General features: G+C 29.7%; 4 protein-coding genes across 6 annotated transcripts; all 4 read left to right on the plus strand.

Moving 5' to 3' along the window:
- Positions 1-5: 5 nt before the first annotated feature.
- On the plus strand, positions 6-1,470 carry LOC123989281 (prenylated Rab acceptor protein 1). Its single transcript, XM_046290013.1, has 4 exons — positions 6-265; positions 532-756; positions 829-1,025; positions 1,106-1,470. Exons 1-4 carry the CDS (start codon positions 189-191, stop codon positions 1,210-1,212), a joined length of 606 nt encoding a protein of 201 aa, XP_046145969.1. The 5' UTR covers positions 6-188; the 3' UTR covers positions 1,213-1,470.
- Positions 1,471-1,641: 171 nt separating this feature from the next.
- On the plus strand, positions 1,642-7,640 carry LOC114874070 (anoctamin-1-like). The gene is made up of 11 exons (XM_029182994.2): positions 1,642-1,953; positions 2,294-2,667; positions 2,777-2,902; positions 2,961-3,440; positions 4,513-4,906; positions 4,983-5,215; positions 5,306-5,503; positions 5,577-6,009; positions 6,085-6,290; positions 6,361-6,648; positions 6,728-7,640. Exons 2-11 carry the CDS (start codon positions 2,350-2,352, stop codon positions 7,040-7,042), a joined length of 2,991 nt encoding a protein of 996 aa, XP_029038827.2. The 5' UTR covers positions 1,642-1,953; positions 2,294-2,349; the 3' UTR covers positions 7,043-7,640.
- A 581-nt stretch (positions 7,641-8,221) lies between these two features.
- On the plus strand, positions 8,222-10,713 carry LOC114874124 (sorting and assembly machinery component 50 homolog B). Its single transcript, XM_029183092.2, has 8 exons — positions 8,222-8,394; positions 8,646-8,696; positions 8,795-8,869; positions 8,948-9,166; positions 9,308-9,522; positions 9,605-9,983; positions 10,058-10,352; positions 10,434-10,713. Exons 1-8 carry the CDS (start codon positions 8,374-8,376, stop codon positions 10,616-10,618), a joined length of 1,440 nt encoding a protein of 479 aa, XP_029038925.1. The 5' UTR covers positions 8,222-8,373; the 3' UTR covers positions 10,619-10,713.
- A 452-nt stretch (positions 10,714-11,165) lies between these two features.
- Positions 11,166-15,554, plus strand: LOC114874123. 3 transcript variants are annotated; one of them, XM_029183089.2, is made up of 3 exons: positions 11,166-11,496; positions 11,823-13,491; positions 13,560-15,554. In XM_029183089.2, exons 2-3 carry the CDS (start codon positions 11,995-11,997, stop codon positions 13,767-13,769), a joined length of 1,707 nt encoding a protein of 568 aa, XP_029038922.1. In that variant the 5' UTR covers positions 11,166-11,496; positions 11,823-11,994; the 3' UTR covers positions 13,770-15,554. The 3 variants fall into 3 exon arrangements, with proteins under 3 accessions (XP_029038922.1, XP_029038921.1, XP_029038924.1); XM_029183088.2 differs by having other exon boundaries at positions 11,166-11,492; XM_029183091.2 differs by having other exon boundaries at positions 11,166-11,435.
- The last annotated feature ends 245 nt before the right edge of the window (positions 15,555-15,799 follow it).

The following is a 15,799-nucleotide window of genomic DNA, read 5'->3' on the forward strand; positions in this document are numbered from 1 at the left end:
GGTAGGGGTAACATAGTAGTTCGATGTGCGATATGATGGGAATTTTACTGCCTACGACGGGTTTTTTCTAAACGAGGCTATGGTTGTTGATGGTGGGGATGCCAGGCTCCACGTAAAGAATCAAAACAGAAGATAGTCGTTTCCTCATCTGGCGAGGCATTTCCGAAAGTTCGTGTACTAAAAAAAAGATGGCGGACGTGGAAATTGATGTTGGGGGTGAGATGCAAAATCCACAATCACAACAAAAACAAAAATCTGGAAATGGGTAATCATTTAGTACGCGATATAGGAACTGATCAGAAATAACAAGTACTTACTGTTTAACCTACACAAAAATTTTATAACAATAATGGCAGTAACATTTCAGTGACAATTTTTGGTTATTTAAACACATACCATATTTTTGAAAGATAACTTGATTATAATGATCATTTCTAAAAACTACTGTATTAATTTTAATTTATTGTTGATATAAGGTAAACATTTAAATATAAGGTACATATAATTCATACATTTCTTTTTTTATTTTAGGCTTGAATTTCTACAAATACCGCTTAACAACCTAGGATATCCGCAAGCTCATGAATGGATTGAACATAGGAAAGCTAATGTTAGGCCATGGTCTGTGTTTCTTAATACAAGCAACATAAAATGTCCACCTAACTTATCGAGATTAAACAAAAGAATTATTAGAAATATTGAATATTTCCAGAGCAACTATTTATTTGTGTTCATTGGATTAGTTATATATTGCTTGTAAGAATTATTACATTGACTTTATTCTTCATTGATATTTCTTTCTCTAAAATGATATGTTTTAAATATTAGGGTTACTTCACCATTATTGCTACTTACTGTAGCAGCATCTCTTGGAACTTGTTATAAAGTTTCACAGCGGCATGCTAAACAAGAACTTATGTTTTTAAATAAATTATCATTAGCTCAAATTTATACCTTGATTGCAATTTTCACATTACCAGTCTTTATTCTGGTTGGTGCAGGTGCAGCTCTTTTCTGGGTTCTTGGTAAATAAACTGTATCTAATTTGCATAATAATTCTGTTTCAGTGAAAAATAAAATAATATACACAAATATTTTGTTTCAGGCGTGTCATGGTTTCTAATAACTTTACACGCAGCTGTTTATAACATTGATTCTGTATTATGTCCAGGAGAAGATGAACTCAATGCTTTAGTTATGCAAGAAGTATGACTTATATTATAATTATATTGACTGTATTATATTAGATGTATATAATAGAGAATATATGAATTAATTTTAACAAAATATAAGTAAACATTTATACTATACATTGATAATATAAAATATTTATATTGTTAACATTTAAAAAATATACAAGTCTTAATACAATGTATGTATTTCATTAAAAAATAATGAATTATGTAGAAATATGTGAAAGGAGAAAATTTATAAACTATTTATTTATATTAAAAACCAAAAAATAATTTGTACCACTAACATTTTATATCAAATATTTATAGTTGTAGTTAAAAATTAAATAAAATGGATTACCTATCGCAATTTGCCATATTTTTAATTTTTATTTTCAACAGAATAAATTTTGTATATGAATATTTTGTGACAAATTATATGAACCACGTGATTATTACATATATTATTGCGTTACTATAGATAGTAATGTGATTCAACGGTATGATCCATCTCGGACATTGCATGCCACTTTTATATTTATATATGTAATATAATATAATTAATTCACTTGGCGCATGTAATACTCATAAAAATGCAAAAGAATTAAGTAATTTAATAAGAACACGCAGTAGTGTGTATAATAAACCAAAAGTTAAAATGCGCCTAGCAATGATCTATCATTATATATCAACATGAATAAATAGATATGTGATAATTTCCTGCTCCATATCTTAAACAGCATCCGGAGTTGAAGATTTTCAATGGGAATATGAAAATACTGTAAGAATATTATATACTTTTATTGTTGCTTTTATCATAGCAAAAATGGAAATTGTGGTTAGATTTGCGTACAATTAATTGTGTAATATTTGTTGCTGCCTGATTTTATTTCGCATTTTCTACGTGTTTATTTCAATAGCATATGTGTAGTAATATATTTATTTATGTAAAGTTAACTTAAGGACTATATACTAAATCCTTATTTATATTGCTTGTGCCCATTGGGTTGCTTAATTGTAATATGTATTTGATTTGTTATAAAATTATAATTTATGAAAAAAAAAAATGTTATAGCATTTCTTTTTAAGTATACGAATTTTTTTATTTGGCTTGCATGTAGTACACCTTGTTTGATTCAAATAAGTAGAGTTTGGATATTGATCAATTGAATTAAAAATGAAAGAGGATGACGAAGAAGCTTCTGCACCATGGATACAAGACCATAGAAATAGTAGATCTGATGTAAGTGCTTATCAGTCGATACAAAGTAATTTAAATGCAGGATCCGTGCATACTTTGTATCAAAGTCTTCACAATATTTCATTGAATGGTATTGGAAGCATGAGCAGTTTGAATAGTATGCACAGTGTAATTTCTTTGGAAGAGATTCAACAAACGTTCAATGAAGAAGATTCAACAATTAATAACGATACTAATGAAACAGTTATCGAGGGTAGTTGTTCAGATTTAAGAAACAGAAGAGGTTCAAGAGCGGTAAATCATTTATACACAGAATTTATACCTTTTTAAAATTTCATAGATGCGAAATTTAATAGACATGTAATTATTAAACAAAACTAGACATTAATTATCTTTTTTACAGGTATCAAATTGTGGAACAGCATTTAGTTTATATTTTCGTGATGAAATTCGTACGATTGATTTTATCCTTGTCTGGGATGAATTTGATTCGGGAGCCCAAACGTATCGCAATACCGAGCACAGACGTGTAAGTATCTGTGTAAGTCAATATTTTTCTGTACACTATATCTATTTTTAACTTACAGGTATTCGAAAAGAATTTGGAGAAAGAAGGTTTACATTTGGAGCATGAACAAACAGAACCAAATGGCTTACATTTCATAAAAGTACATGCACCTCGAGATGTGTTACGACGCTATGCTGAAATATTAAAGCTTAGATTGGCAATGAAGGAATTGCCTGACATGGTAATTCCTGAAAATCGTAGTTACACGATAATCAATGAAGTCAATTCGTTATTTAAAAGAATTATGAGAAGATATTATGTTGATCAGACCATATTTCCAAATTTGAAACACAATTTTACGGCAGTTTACAGTCGCGACAAGGAATACTTATTCGATTTAGATTTGCCTAATTTTTTTACACCTGCAACACGTGCCAGAATTGTGCAATTTATCTTAGATAGAACCAGATTTACTGAAACTAATCATAATGATTTTGCATTTGGAATGGAAAGATTGATTTCAGAAAGGGCATACGTAGCAGCGTATCCCCTTCATGATGTAAGTTGCATTACTTATTTTACAAGCCCTTTTTAACATACATTTAGCTGGAACCATCTTGTACATTACTCATTTATACCTAAATAATTTTGTACCTGTATATTCTTCAGTTATTGTCTTCGCTTATTGCACGCTATTGCTCGCACGTTCCAAACAGCCTATTGTTCATTGAATGACCCTTGTAGGAGAATTCATAGTAATTCATCGAAGTCTAGCCCTTTGTCTTCGAATGTAATACCCTGGTTGACTTGGGACACAAAACGGCTTATAGGATTATTGTATCTTACCTTAATCAGGTTTTATATGGGTACTTAAACGGGCAGGGTACAGCACGAGCTTATAATACGGCCACCTGAAGCTTCATTCTTCCTTTTGTTAGTCGGTTCATAGTATTCGCATTGAAGATTTAAATGGCCAGGAATAGTAGTTAGACATTTTATTTCTTTTCTTTTAATTGTCCTATTTCGCAGGTATCGAAGAAACTGAAATAAGTATTATACGTCGACCTTTCTAATTTTACAGTTTCATAAGGCTCTTTAACATTGAATAAATTAGAAAAGTTATAAAAGGTATTAATGTCAGTGTTCAATTTGCAAACTGTAAATATAGTAGTTCAACAAAGCGTGAATCTTTATAATAGGAAAGATATTTATCGAATGAAACATTGATTATTTAAGACATGATATCAATTCCTCTGTTTCTTAGAAAAGCTCTGGCAATGTATCGCATTTTATTATAAGTAGGAAAGAAGGGTATCATAATCTTCTTCTAAAAAGCGTTTTAAATGATCCAAGAATAATGACAAGCTCTCCGCCTTGGGGGCTGTACTTACTTGTCCCTTATACCTGCATGACTAATAAAAGTACCGTTAACACCCTACCGTACTATCGTTTCCACAAAGTATATAATTTTACTGCAATCATAAAATTTATAACAGTATAGATCAAAACAAGTTGTTAGGACGATATTTATTGCTGTTTGCGAATTTTAAATGCCTAAAAAGATTTTTATAAGACTTTATTTTTAGCCCTGTGTTGATTTGTTTAAAATACAATATTTTGTTTCTTTTCAGGGTGATCTACAAGCACCAGATTCTATGAGATATCTTCTGTATAAAGAATGGGCAAGTCTGAGAAAATGTCTTCATTATCAGCCTTTGGATTATATCAAGGAGTATTTTGGTATAAAAATCGGGCTTTATTTCGCTTGGCTCGGATTCTATACACACATGCTAATACCTGCTAGCATTGTTGGCCTTTTATGTTTTATATATAGCTGTGCAACTTTATATTCTAATGAACCAAGCGAAGATGTTTGCAATGGGAACAGTACTATTGCAATGTGTCCACCGTGTGATTATTTTTGTAGTTATTGGTATCTGAAACAAACTTGTCTACATGCAAGAATTACATATTTATTTGATAACTCATCTACTGTGCTTTTCTCTGTATTCATGTCAATATGGGGTACGTGATTACCGCTGAATATGATTAGTACTAGATTTGAGTTTTTATTTTTTACGTTTTTTTTTTGTATTATTAGCTACGTTATTCTTGGAACTATGGAAAAGATATTCAGTAGAAATAACTCATAGATGGGACTTGACTGGTTTGGATGCTCAAGAGGAACATCCTCGACCTCAGTACTTAGCACGTTTATCGCATATCAAGAAAAAGTCGCTCAACGTTATTACAAATACAGAAGAACCAAAAGTACCGTTTTGGAAAATGAAAGTTCCCGCTACGATTCTCAGTTTTTCCGTTGTTTTATTACTGGTTTGTTTATGTGTTATATGAAAGTACTATTATCAAGTACTATTTTTCAGCAACAAAATAGTTTTTTTTAAATTATACTTTGTGTTGTAGATTGCAGTGGCAATGGCTGCTGTGTTAGGAGTTGTTTTATACAGAATGTCTGTTTTAACTGCATTAAGTGTTTATGGTCATCCTATGGTAACAAGTTATGCAATACTTTTTACTTCAGCCACTGCAGCTAGCATTAATTTGTGCTGCATTATTGTATTTAACTGGCTTTACGTTTGGTTGGCTGAATATTTGACAGAGGTATTCTATATAAATGTGTTAATGTTATAACAGTGAAATATTTTGTATAATATCTGATTTTATATCATTACAGATTGAGCTCCCTCGTACTCAAACTGAATTTGACGACAGTTTAACGTTAAAAATATATTTACTAGAATTCGTAAATTATTATGCATCCATTTTTTATATAGCATTTTTTAAAGGAAAATTCGTTGGTTATCCAGGAGGTTATAATCGCTTTTTTAAAAAATATCGACAAGAGGAATGTGGTCCAGGGGGTTGCCTTATGGAATTATGCATACAGTTAAGCATTATCATGGTTGGAAAACAAGCTATGAATACAATATTAGAAATGCTTTTTCCGCTGTTTTATAAATGGTTAAATACTTTAAAAGTACACGTCGGAATGAAAACGAAAGATGGGAAGAAAAAAATTACTACTAGGAAATATCTTCAATGGATTAAAGATTACAAGTTGGTGGAATGGGGTCCAAGAAGCTTATTTCCAGAATATTTAGAAATGGGTAATGATTTAAATCGGTTAAAATTTAAATATACGTATTTATTATATTGTATTTAACTTTTGTTATTTACTGTAGTTTTGCAGTATGGATTTGTTACTATTTTCGTCGCTGCATTTCCATTAGCGCCGTTTTTTGCATTATTGAATAATGTTTTTGAAATGCGATTAGATGCCAAAAAATTATTAACAATGTATAGAAGGCCAGTTGGGCAACGTGTTAGAGATATAGGTATATGGTACCGCATTCTTGACTCCATTTCCAAATTGTCTGTTATAACTAACGTAAGTACTCATATTTATAAACTACGTTCTTGTTAAGCAACAAAATGTTGAATGTATACATGTATTTCAGGCATTTATTATAGCGTTTACTTCAAATTTTATACCGAGATTAATTTATCGGATGACTGTTTCCAAGAATTATTCTCTAGAAGGCTTTTTAGAACATTCTCTTTCAAAGTTTAGTACAAGTGATTTCGCAAATGACACTAGACCATTAGTTAAATCTGGCGATGAACATGTAGACATATGTAGATATCCAGATTACAGAGAGTCACCAGATTCGCCAAATAAATATGAATACACAATTACGTTCTGGCATATATTAACTGCTAGATTAGCTTTTGTCGTTATATTTGAGGTATTATTACATAATTATTACATATACCAGTAAGACAAAATCTTATATCCTTAAATTATTACAATTTATGTTTTTTCAGAACGTTGTTGCTCTCGTAATGATACTTTTACGGTGGTGTATTCCCGATATAAATCCAAAATTACGTGATAGAATTCGACGTGAAGCATATATAACTAATGAAATAATTATTCAACAAGAAGCAGTTCGTGCTTGCGAAAGATCTGCCGATGAAAGAGAAGCGAATCGACATTTCACAACAATAAATGAAAATGCAAATCGATGGAATAGAGTCATGAGAAATAATTTATCAAGTTCGGATTTTGATTTAGAAATTCACGGGAGTCCTGTGTCCCCTCCCCCTACACATTCACGAGTTGGACCAGCTGCGTTATGACAATTATAGAATCAATGAACAACTGAAATATTATTAATAATATTAAATAACGAAAGTATATTGTTACAGAAGGACAGTACTATAATGGTATAGTAGCGTTCATATTTGTGCTACAATGGTGATATATTTTTAGAACTGATGAAAAATTGATCTGAGAAGAACGAAGCTTTAATTGTGAATCTTACAACTCCGTTCCTTATAAATAAGACAAAGTACTTGTAACAATTTTACTGATATTTAAATGATATTATACGTAAATTCTTTATGAGGATGTTTGTTATGATATAAACAACAAACTCAGTTAATAGTGTGGGTTTTATCAATTTTGTTTGAATGGGCTTATGGAGAAGAATAATTGAATTTATTGTCTTCAGAATTGTATACATTGTTAACTGTTTTATTCGTGGAACTTTATAGTCAACATTTATTATTATGTTGATTAAGATCGGAATTTATGAATAAATTCATAAGTCTTCCTTTACTTAAGTTCCTGTAAATAATTGTAATACGTGGGAGTTAAGTTTCAAGGATGAATTTATTTTATTATGCTCATTACTGAAGGTGGCAAATAACTATTAATAAATAATGATATATTTTATTTATTTCTGTTTTAATAAAATTATATTTTATGGTACTAAAATCTACCTCTATTGTATATGAATTAAATATAAAAACTTCTATCAAATCTATGACACTTCTAAATGCTTCCAATTAAGACATTTTGATATATACAACTGCCATACCTGATCAATATATGGATATTATTTTTATGTAATTAATATATGTATATGTATATTATATTCTACAATGTAACTGATAAAGATATTTGAATAAATCATTAAATTTCATTAAAATAATTAACGTATTAATTTGTGCAGTACCGAGACCCCCCTTCCTTGAATTCACCCATCACTTGTGTATAAACATTTAAACAGAGAAATTTGAAAATTAAAAATTGATCTGTATTCGACTTTTAAAATATTAAAACGCCCCGCGGAATTGCGGGAAATCTACTGTACCGACAGATCCCAAGAGGTTCTACCGTCACTGATAAGGTATGATATAGATGAATCACCTTATGGGAATTATACATTTTCGTATCACATTCTACTGTACCAACACCACAATGAACTATCATAAGGTGGTTGGTCTATCTTTACTTTTTCTGTGGTACCGGTAAGGAAATGCTACACTGCTTGTTCTTAACCGTTCCGAATATTTAATTTAAAAAATTTACGATTTTTTGTCAGGTATTGAAAGAAACCTGACAAAATTTGCTATTCTTTTAATGTGATTTTCAATTTGAATAATCAAAATTTATTGTCAAAAAAATGGGAACTGTTCATGCAAAGGTATAAGCTTATTCTTAGAAAATTAGAGAATAACCTAAAATTAAAGTCATTAATTTGCAGCATGAAGTAATTTCTAATAATAATTTATTAAACCCTGATGTTTTATTTAGATATTATATTATTACTTTATATTAAGCTTGTGTTTTTCTTAATTTTATAGAATGTTATTAAACATTTATGATATTTTTCCATTTTTAATGTTTTAAATAAAAAATTTCTCATCAATGTCTTGCATGTTTATTTCGTTTTAGGAATCAATGATGTCTGGAAATATGAATGAAACTTCAAATGAAAATAATCCTGTAAGTAATGATATTCAATTAACTTTTTCATTGCAAAACATTTTTACATTTCTTATCAGTTTGAAAATTTAAAATAACTTGAAAATTTTTATTTTCAGTCAGCAAGTTTTCGTAAAAATAAGAATTTATTTGATACAACAAAGGAAAAACATATTGATCTTCATTCTTTGAAAGTATATTTACTACTTTATATATTGATACTTTGATTTGTGTATGAATTATAAATTAAATATTAATATTTTTCAAACTAGGTAAGAGTTGACAAAATACATATAGATGGGCTTATGAGAACAAAGGATGATATAATACAATCACAAGTGACAGAACTTTTTAAAGCTCAGGATTTTTATGATGTTATTTTACGTGCCTCCAAAGTTAGAGAAAAACTAGGGACCTTAGGATGTTTCAAGAATATTGGAATTTACATTGACACCAGTCAAGGTCCTGATGCTACCCCAGAAGGCGTTGAAGTGGGTCTATATAATTACACACTAATTCAACAGACAATAAGTAATTTCTCAGATTTAATTACTTTCAGTTCATTGATAAATCGTTTGTTTAGAAATTAGCATTTATTCCTGAAAGAAATCTTAAAGTATACTCTGTTTCAGGTCACCTTTTCCGTACGCGAAATGAGACGCTTAACGGGTGAAATTAGCACGATGGTTGGGAACAATGAAGGTTCTGTTGTTATTCAAGCAAAGGCACCGAACTTATTTGGAAGAGGTGAACGTTTGCAAATGGAATATTCTTATGGTTCAAAAAGTTCAACCAATATACGTGTATCCGTTGTTAAACCATTTGTAAACAGTTGGCTTCATACAGTGTATGCAAGACTGTTTTCATTTTAATATCAAAATTAATATTGGTTGATCATGTAACTAAACATATTTACTTTTTGATTACAGATTAACTGGTAGTATATTTAACTCGTCAAATAGATTCCCATGGTCTGGTTTTAATCAACACGATAAAGGCTTTTTAGTAGACCTTGCATTCAATCCAGATGGTGCAGGTATACTAAAGCACAATTTACAATACGAAGCTGCTTACAGAGAAATCGCTTCTTCCAAACAAACATCGTTTCGTGTACGAGAGCAGTGCGGTCCAAATTTAAAATCCGCATTGCGACATATTTGCTCCATCGATAAAAGAGACTCATTAATATTCCCTACCTCGGGAAGTCTTGTACAGTTTTCAACAGAAGTAGCTGGTCTTGGCGGAGATATCGGATTTGTTAAAAATGAACTTACCGTGCAAACTAACTGGACACCACACGAATGTCTTGCAAGTATCTTTCAATTTACAATTAACTGAGTTAATTTCTGTACAATTTGTAATTATAGAAATTTTGCTATTAGACGTTTCAACTAGGCCTTCAATCTGGATTACTTAGAGGAGTCAATAATGAAATGAAGATAAATATTGCCGATCAATTCTTTTTGGGTGGACCATTGAATCTTAGAGGATTTGAAATGAGAGGTTGTGGACCACGAGACGATGGTTATTCAATAGGAGGCGATGCATATTGGGCAGCTGCACTTCACTTATACACACCACTGCCATTTAGGCCTGGTCGTAATGGATTTGGTGACTTGTTCAAATTGCATGGTTTTATCAACGGTGGAAACGTATCGAATTTCACATTCAAGTTTGGTATGAAACTTTTCAAATTTGAATTTCCTTACTTGTTGTTTGACTTGTGTACGAGATTCAATGAAATTTTATTATTTTCAGATAATAATTACAAAGACAACATGAAAATTTTTACGGAAAATATTCGTTGTTCAGCGGGTGGAGGTATCGCGATGAAACTTGGGGATATAGCAAGAGTTGAATTGAACTTTATTATGCCATTGTTGTTTCTCAGAAGCGACGTATTACAACAATTTCAGTTTGGTATTGGGTTGCAGTACTTGTAAACGATTCTTATTTCCGGATAGTAAATTGTATATGTTCTATTATTTTTTATGTATTGTACGCATTTAATGTAAAATAAATTACGATTATAAATTTATTACATCTATGAAAATACATTATAGCATCATAAGTAGTTAAAAGAAAGTATTTTTAATAAAAGTTAATAGAAATCATGAATGTATTTGGGTTTTATATTCGTGTTATCTGTTGGGTATAAAAACTTGTTGCTAATTAAAATTGTTTATATAAAATGAATGCAAGTCGTTTATAACCTGCATCAGATGCAAAAGTGAAAGGATTATCACAAAGAAGGCAGAGATTTCATCAGTTAAAGTATGAATCAGTTCATTAGACTGTTGTATTATTGAAAAATTACATAATTTTACTATTCATATATGTATGGCCTTGAACATTCAATTATGATTTTCTTTCTTAAAACTGTGTTCAATGTTTTACGAAAAACAAAATATATGAAAGGTGATTCATTTCTACGTAAATAATATCATCTTTCTATTTTAAGTACCACAAAAAAACAATTAAATTTATGTTTTCGTTAACCGAAAGTATATGCAAATTGTATTTACTGCAGCGCCTCTAGAGTTATGAGTTACAGATAGTCTGAACATCAACTAGTTGAAAATGGCCGCTTAACAGTTTTCGTCAAAATGTGTGATACGATAACGTGTGAATTTACAATGGAATCTTACCAAATTATTGAAAAGTCGAAGGAAATTATTGTGCCTGAAGTAATTAAATTAATCGAAAATCCTTTGTTTAAAGGTGGAAATTGTGATACAGCGAGAAAACAATTGTCATATTGTAAGGAAAAATTCCTACGTGATTGTATTTGTCACGGTTGTGGAGGCTATCTTTGTTGTATGTATGCAGAACAAATTATCAGTTAGACTTTTATTATAAAACGATAGCGATTATAACGACGATTCGAATATCATAAATATTATTTCATACTCGTTTTGTTATTTTACGACTCAAATGTTAACTAGTCACTCTCTGGAATGTACGCGATAAATCCATGATTATTCACATTATGGTTGCAAACGTTGTATCGATTTATAAGTATATATATTACAAAATTAATGTACATTCCTGTAACGTTTACTTATTATCGATATAAATATTTTTATGTTACTTATTAAGAAATAAATTATTGATGTATTTTAAATATGTTTCATTTTTTGTTCACAGCTAAACAAAGAACATTTATGAAAAATAAAATTGGTTGTAGAGGAGTACCAGTTTGTTGAGTAAGGTATATAAATGAAAATATGTGGCCTATTAGGGCTATAGATTGGTTTTTTAAATTCATTGTTTGTTGTTTAACAATGATTCTTGTTCTCTTGTAAGAGATTTCAATTTAATGAAAAATTTATTTGAAAAAATAACAATAGAGAAGATGTATTCAGTGAATGATACGTTAAATGATAAAAGAAACATGTCGAATCCAAAGAAGGAAAACATGTTCCACAGTGTTTTGAATGTTTTCAATGTTTTGTGGGAACAAGTCTCCAAAGTTCCTGCATCATTTATAACAAACATCAATTATCCGTTATCTGTAACAGTTGTGCACAATGAAGGTATTTCGCCTGAATTTTATAAAAATTTGACAACTAAAAAGGAGCTACTAAATAATGATAATGTATACATTCATAATGCCCAAGTAAAAGAATCTTTAAACATTATTGAAAGTATTCATCATGATGTATGCGACGAACAGAAGTCTTACGTAGATAGAATTTTTAATGAAAATGCGAAAGATAGTATAAGATTCAATTATAAGTGCGCTGATAATGAAAATAAGGACGTGCAAAAATTTGATGAAAAGAAATCAATCATGAAGGAGAATGTTATATACGATACACCTAGATCTAATTACCTACTATCATTTCAAAATTCAGATAAAGTAGGAAAAGAGGAATTATTTGAATGTATTTATCCGAATACAGATATACATAAAATGTATGACAAGAGTAATGATTATAATTGCGAAAATATGTACGATACAAGTATTGCTAACAATGAACAGTTTTCTGATTATGTTAGTAACGATATGGATGATAGTACATTCACAACTGTAGAAACTAATTTTTCACCATCTAGTTCTAATATTGAAAAAATACAGTCAATTCCACAAACAACAACAACAACGTCAAATATAATAACAAATATGTGGCAAAAAGTTTTCGGTAGTGTAACAGGTCGGTTTTGTAGAACAGATTCGGATGAATCTGATCTGTTCACGAAACGATCATGTTCACCGAAGCAAAGAAGAAAATTAAATACCATAGCAAAAGGCAGAGGTAGGGGCCGGGCTAAATCACAGCTTAGACGTTCTGGAGTAAGCCAAACACGACATAGAAAGGAGCGTACTAAACATGATCTCAAACTAGATATACAAAATGATTTAAAAAATTGGGAAGAACTTGAAACGTATGATACAGTAGAAGACTGTTTCAATTTAGACGAAGATACAGTGGATGGATTAGCACCTACACCGTATATTATAAAAGAAACAATTAATCCAGCAACTTATACGTTTGCTGATGTACAACTTAAAAAACTTCCAAAACCAAAAACTCATAGACACGTTGATCAAAGATCTAAATTTTCTACAAAAATAATAAGTATACACGAGTGCAAAAATGACACTGGTACCTTTGATCAGGATTTTATTAGGAACGATTACAATTTTCAAAAAAATACTTTCCGGCCACGTTTAATATCAGAAAGTTCTATAGATTCAGAGGACAGTTACTGCATAGTCTTTGAAACTGGTTCTGAAACTTATGAAAGTGATACCGAGGATACAGAGGACAGCGAAGATGAAGATAAAAAATCTATTATTTCCGCTCAAAAAGTAATGATCTGTTTTTAGAACTGTTTACCATAATTTCGATTTGATAAATAATTAAAATTTTATTATAGGTTAAATTTAATTTAAATCCAGTTGTTCACGTAATGGTACAGTGGGATTATGCGTATCGCGCGGCTCGTAAAGGTCCGTGGGAGGAGATGGCTAGAGATAGAGAGCGATTCAGAGGTCGTATTAATTGTATAGAACGTGTTCTTAATCCTGTTTTAACTGTTCAACACAGGACTCACATTTGGCAAGAACGATTCCAACATATTGAATAACATTCTTATTCATAATTTCAAGGTAACACTGTATAGGATAGGAGGAGAAGTGATGTATTATCATAGAAGAAAATATGCATAATAAGTCTTCCAGATCGACAAACTAGGCTGTGAATAAATAGTGTATAGCATTTTGCTTTAAATACAATATTATTTATAGTAGTACAACTAAACTTTTTCAACTTATCCTTTAATATTGATTTATACCATATATTTGTTTTCATTAAAAATTTATGAAAGGATAAACTTTACATAATCTTAATCTTGGCTAGTCTATTATTTATAAGTATATTTGGAAGTACTAAGGATTATAAATTCTGTGAATTGTGTTAGGTGATATATACGATTTTAAAATACCAAAGTATTGTTTACGATTGTATTAAACACGATTATATGAACAGTGACAATGTTTATAATGTTTTATCAAGAAAAAAAAAAGAAATTGAGAATTTCATGTTGTACCACCTAACTTGGTTCAAAGTTGTACATACAAAAATATTTATGAAATAATAAATATTTAAGTTATTTAGGTAAGAAAATTATTTACTGATACTTTTCAGAAATGTTCTCTTTGAAAGAGATGTACAGAAGATCAGTTTAAATAATTTTTTAACCTAAGATACCATATACATATATATGTATGTAAATAATGCATGTATATATACTTTCAGTTAAATTATTCCAACTTACATACAATATAAATTATAGGCAAGTTATTTGAATAAAACACTAGTCATTAAATGTATACCCTACGAATCTTCTTTGTTAGATTAAAAAGTTTTACTGGAAGGCATTCATTATTCATATTTCTCTTTTAGGATATATGACATTATCTCTTCTCCTACATACCTAACATTTTGTAATAATACCAAAATCTTTCTACCGTGTTTTCAATAACAAAATCATGAAACATATGCATTTTTTTAAATACACGAATGTAGATTGTTCTATTGAAATTAGACGCGTTTATGTCAAATCTATTAATACAAATAATAGAAATTTGATTTTGTATAATGTAATAAAATTCTTTACATCGATATTGTAAAGTGCACGGTATGATTCGCATTAAAAACCGGAGATTGTAATAAACATTGCACGTTAGAATTTTATGTAAAAATATTAACATGTATTGAAACATGTATTTATATTGTATAAAAATATTCAGTATGCTATTTTATCTTTTCTTTGAAAGATTTCTTATTGTAAAACCTGATTTGATAATTGGGACAATTTATAAAATATGAATATTATGTTAGCACTTAAATGAGTTAATATATTTTTATGTTATGTAAATGTTACGTTGAGAGGTAGGACTGTATTATATTAGAAATTGGTACTCAGTTCGAGATTTATTGTTCTAATAAATAATAGATTTTAACCCAAGTGTTTGTAGTTACCTAACAATATTTCTGTTAATAAGTTAGCTATTCTTATTTCAAATACATACACTACTGCCCATAAGTCACCGGACCCTCTTTAAAACAGAATATTCTTTTTAAAATTGGACCAAATTTAGTGTATTAATTTTTATAGCTCTCAAAAAATCTCCTCATTTGGTCCAATTTTAAAAAGAGTATTCTGTTTTAAAGAGTGTCCAGTGACTCATGGACGGACAGTGTATGTATAATAAACACGTTAGAATTAGATTACCATTCGAGCTTGTATGTATTTAATTTGTATCGTTAAGAAAAACTAGGATTAACATTTACACGCTGGAAACAAGAATAACGTGGTAACATGTATTTAGGATGTAAAATAAAATATGTATATATTCTATAAAACAAACGCATTTGTCTTCTTTTTATTAAATTATAAAACGTCCCCCTGTTTTAATCAGTGTTAAATGGTTATTAGGTAAAAGTAGCTTTCACTAGAAACATTATATGATTAAAAAGTGAAGTGATCAATTTCTAATTGATATTTCATGTTTTCTATTAATTTAGAATTCTCTATCAAACTATAACAATTTTCAGAGGAAATACTTTACTAGAAGTATTCTTTGTGTGTGAACTACCAGTTCTGTTTCAATA

The sequence above is a fragment of the Osmia bicornis genome, chromosome 2, assembly GCF_907164935.1.
Source record: "Osmia bicornis bicornis chromosome 2, iOsmBic2.1, whole genome shotgun sequence".
In the NCBI taxonomy this organism is placed as follows: Eukaryota; Metazoa; Arthropoda; class Insecta; order Hymenoptera; family Megachilidae; genus Osmia; species Osmia bicornis.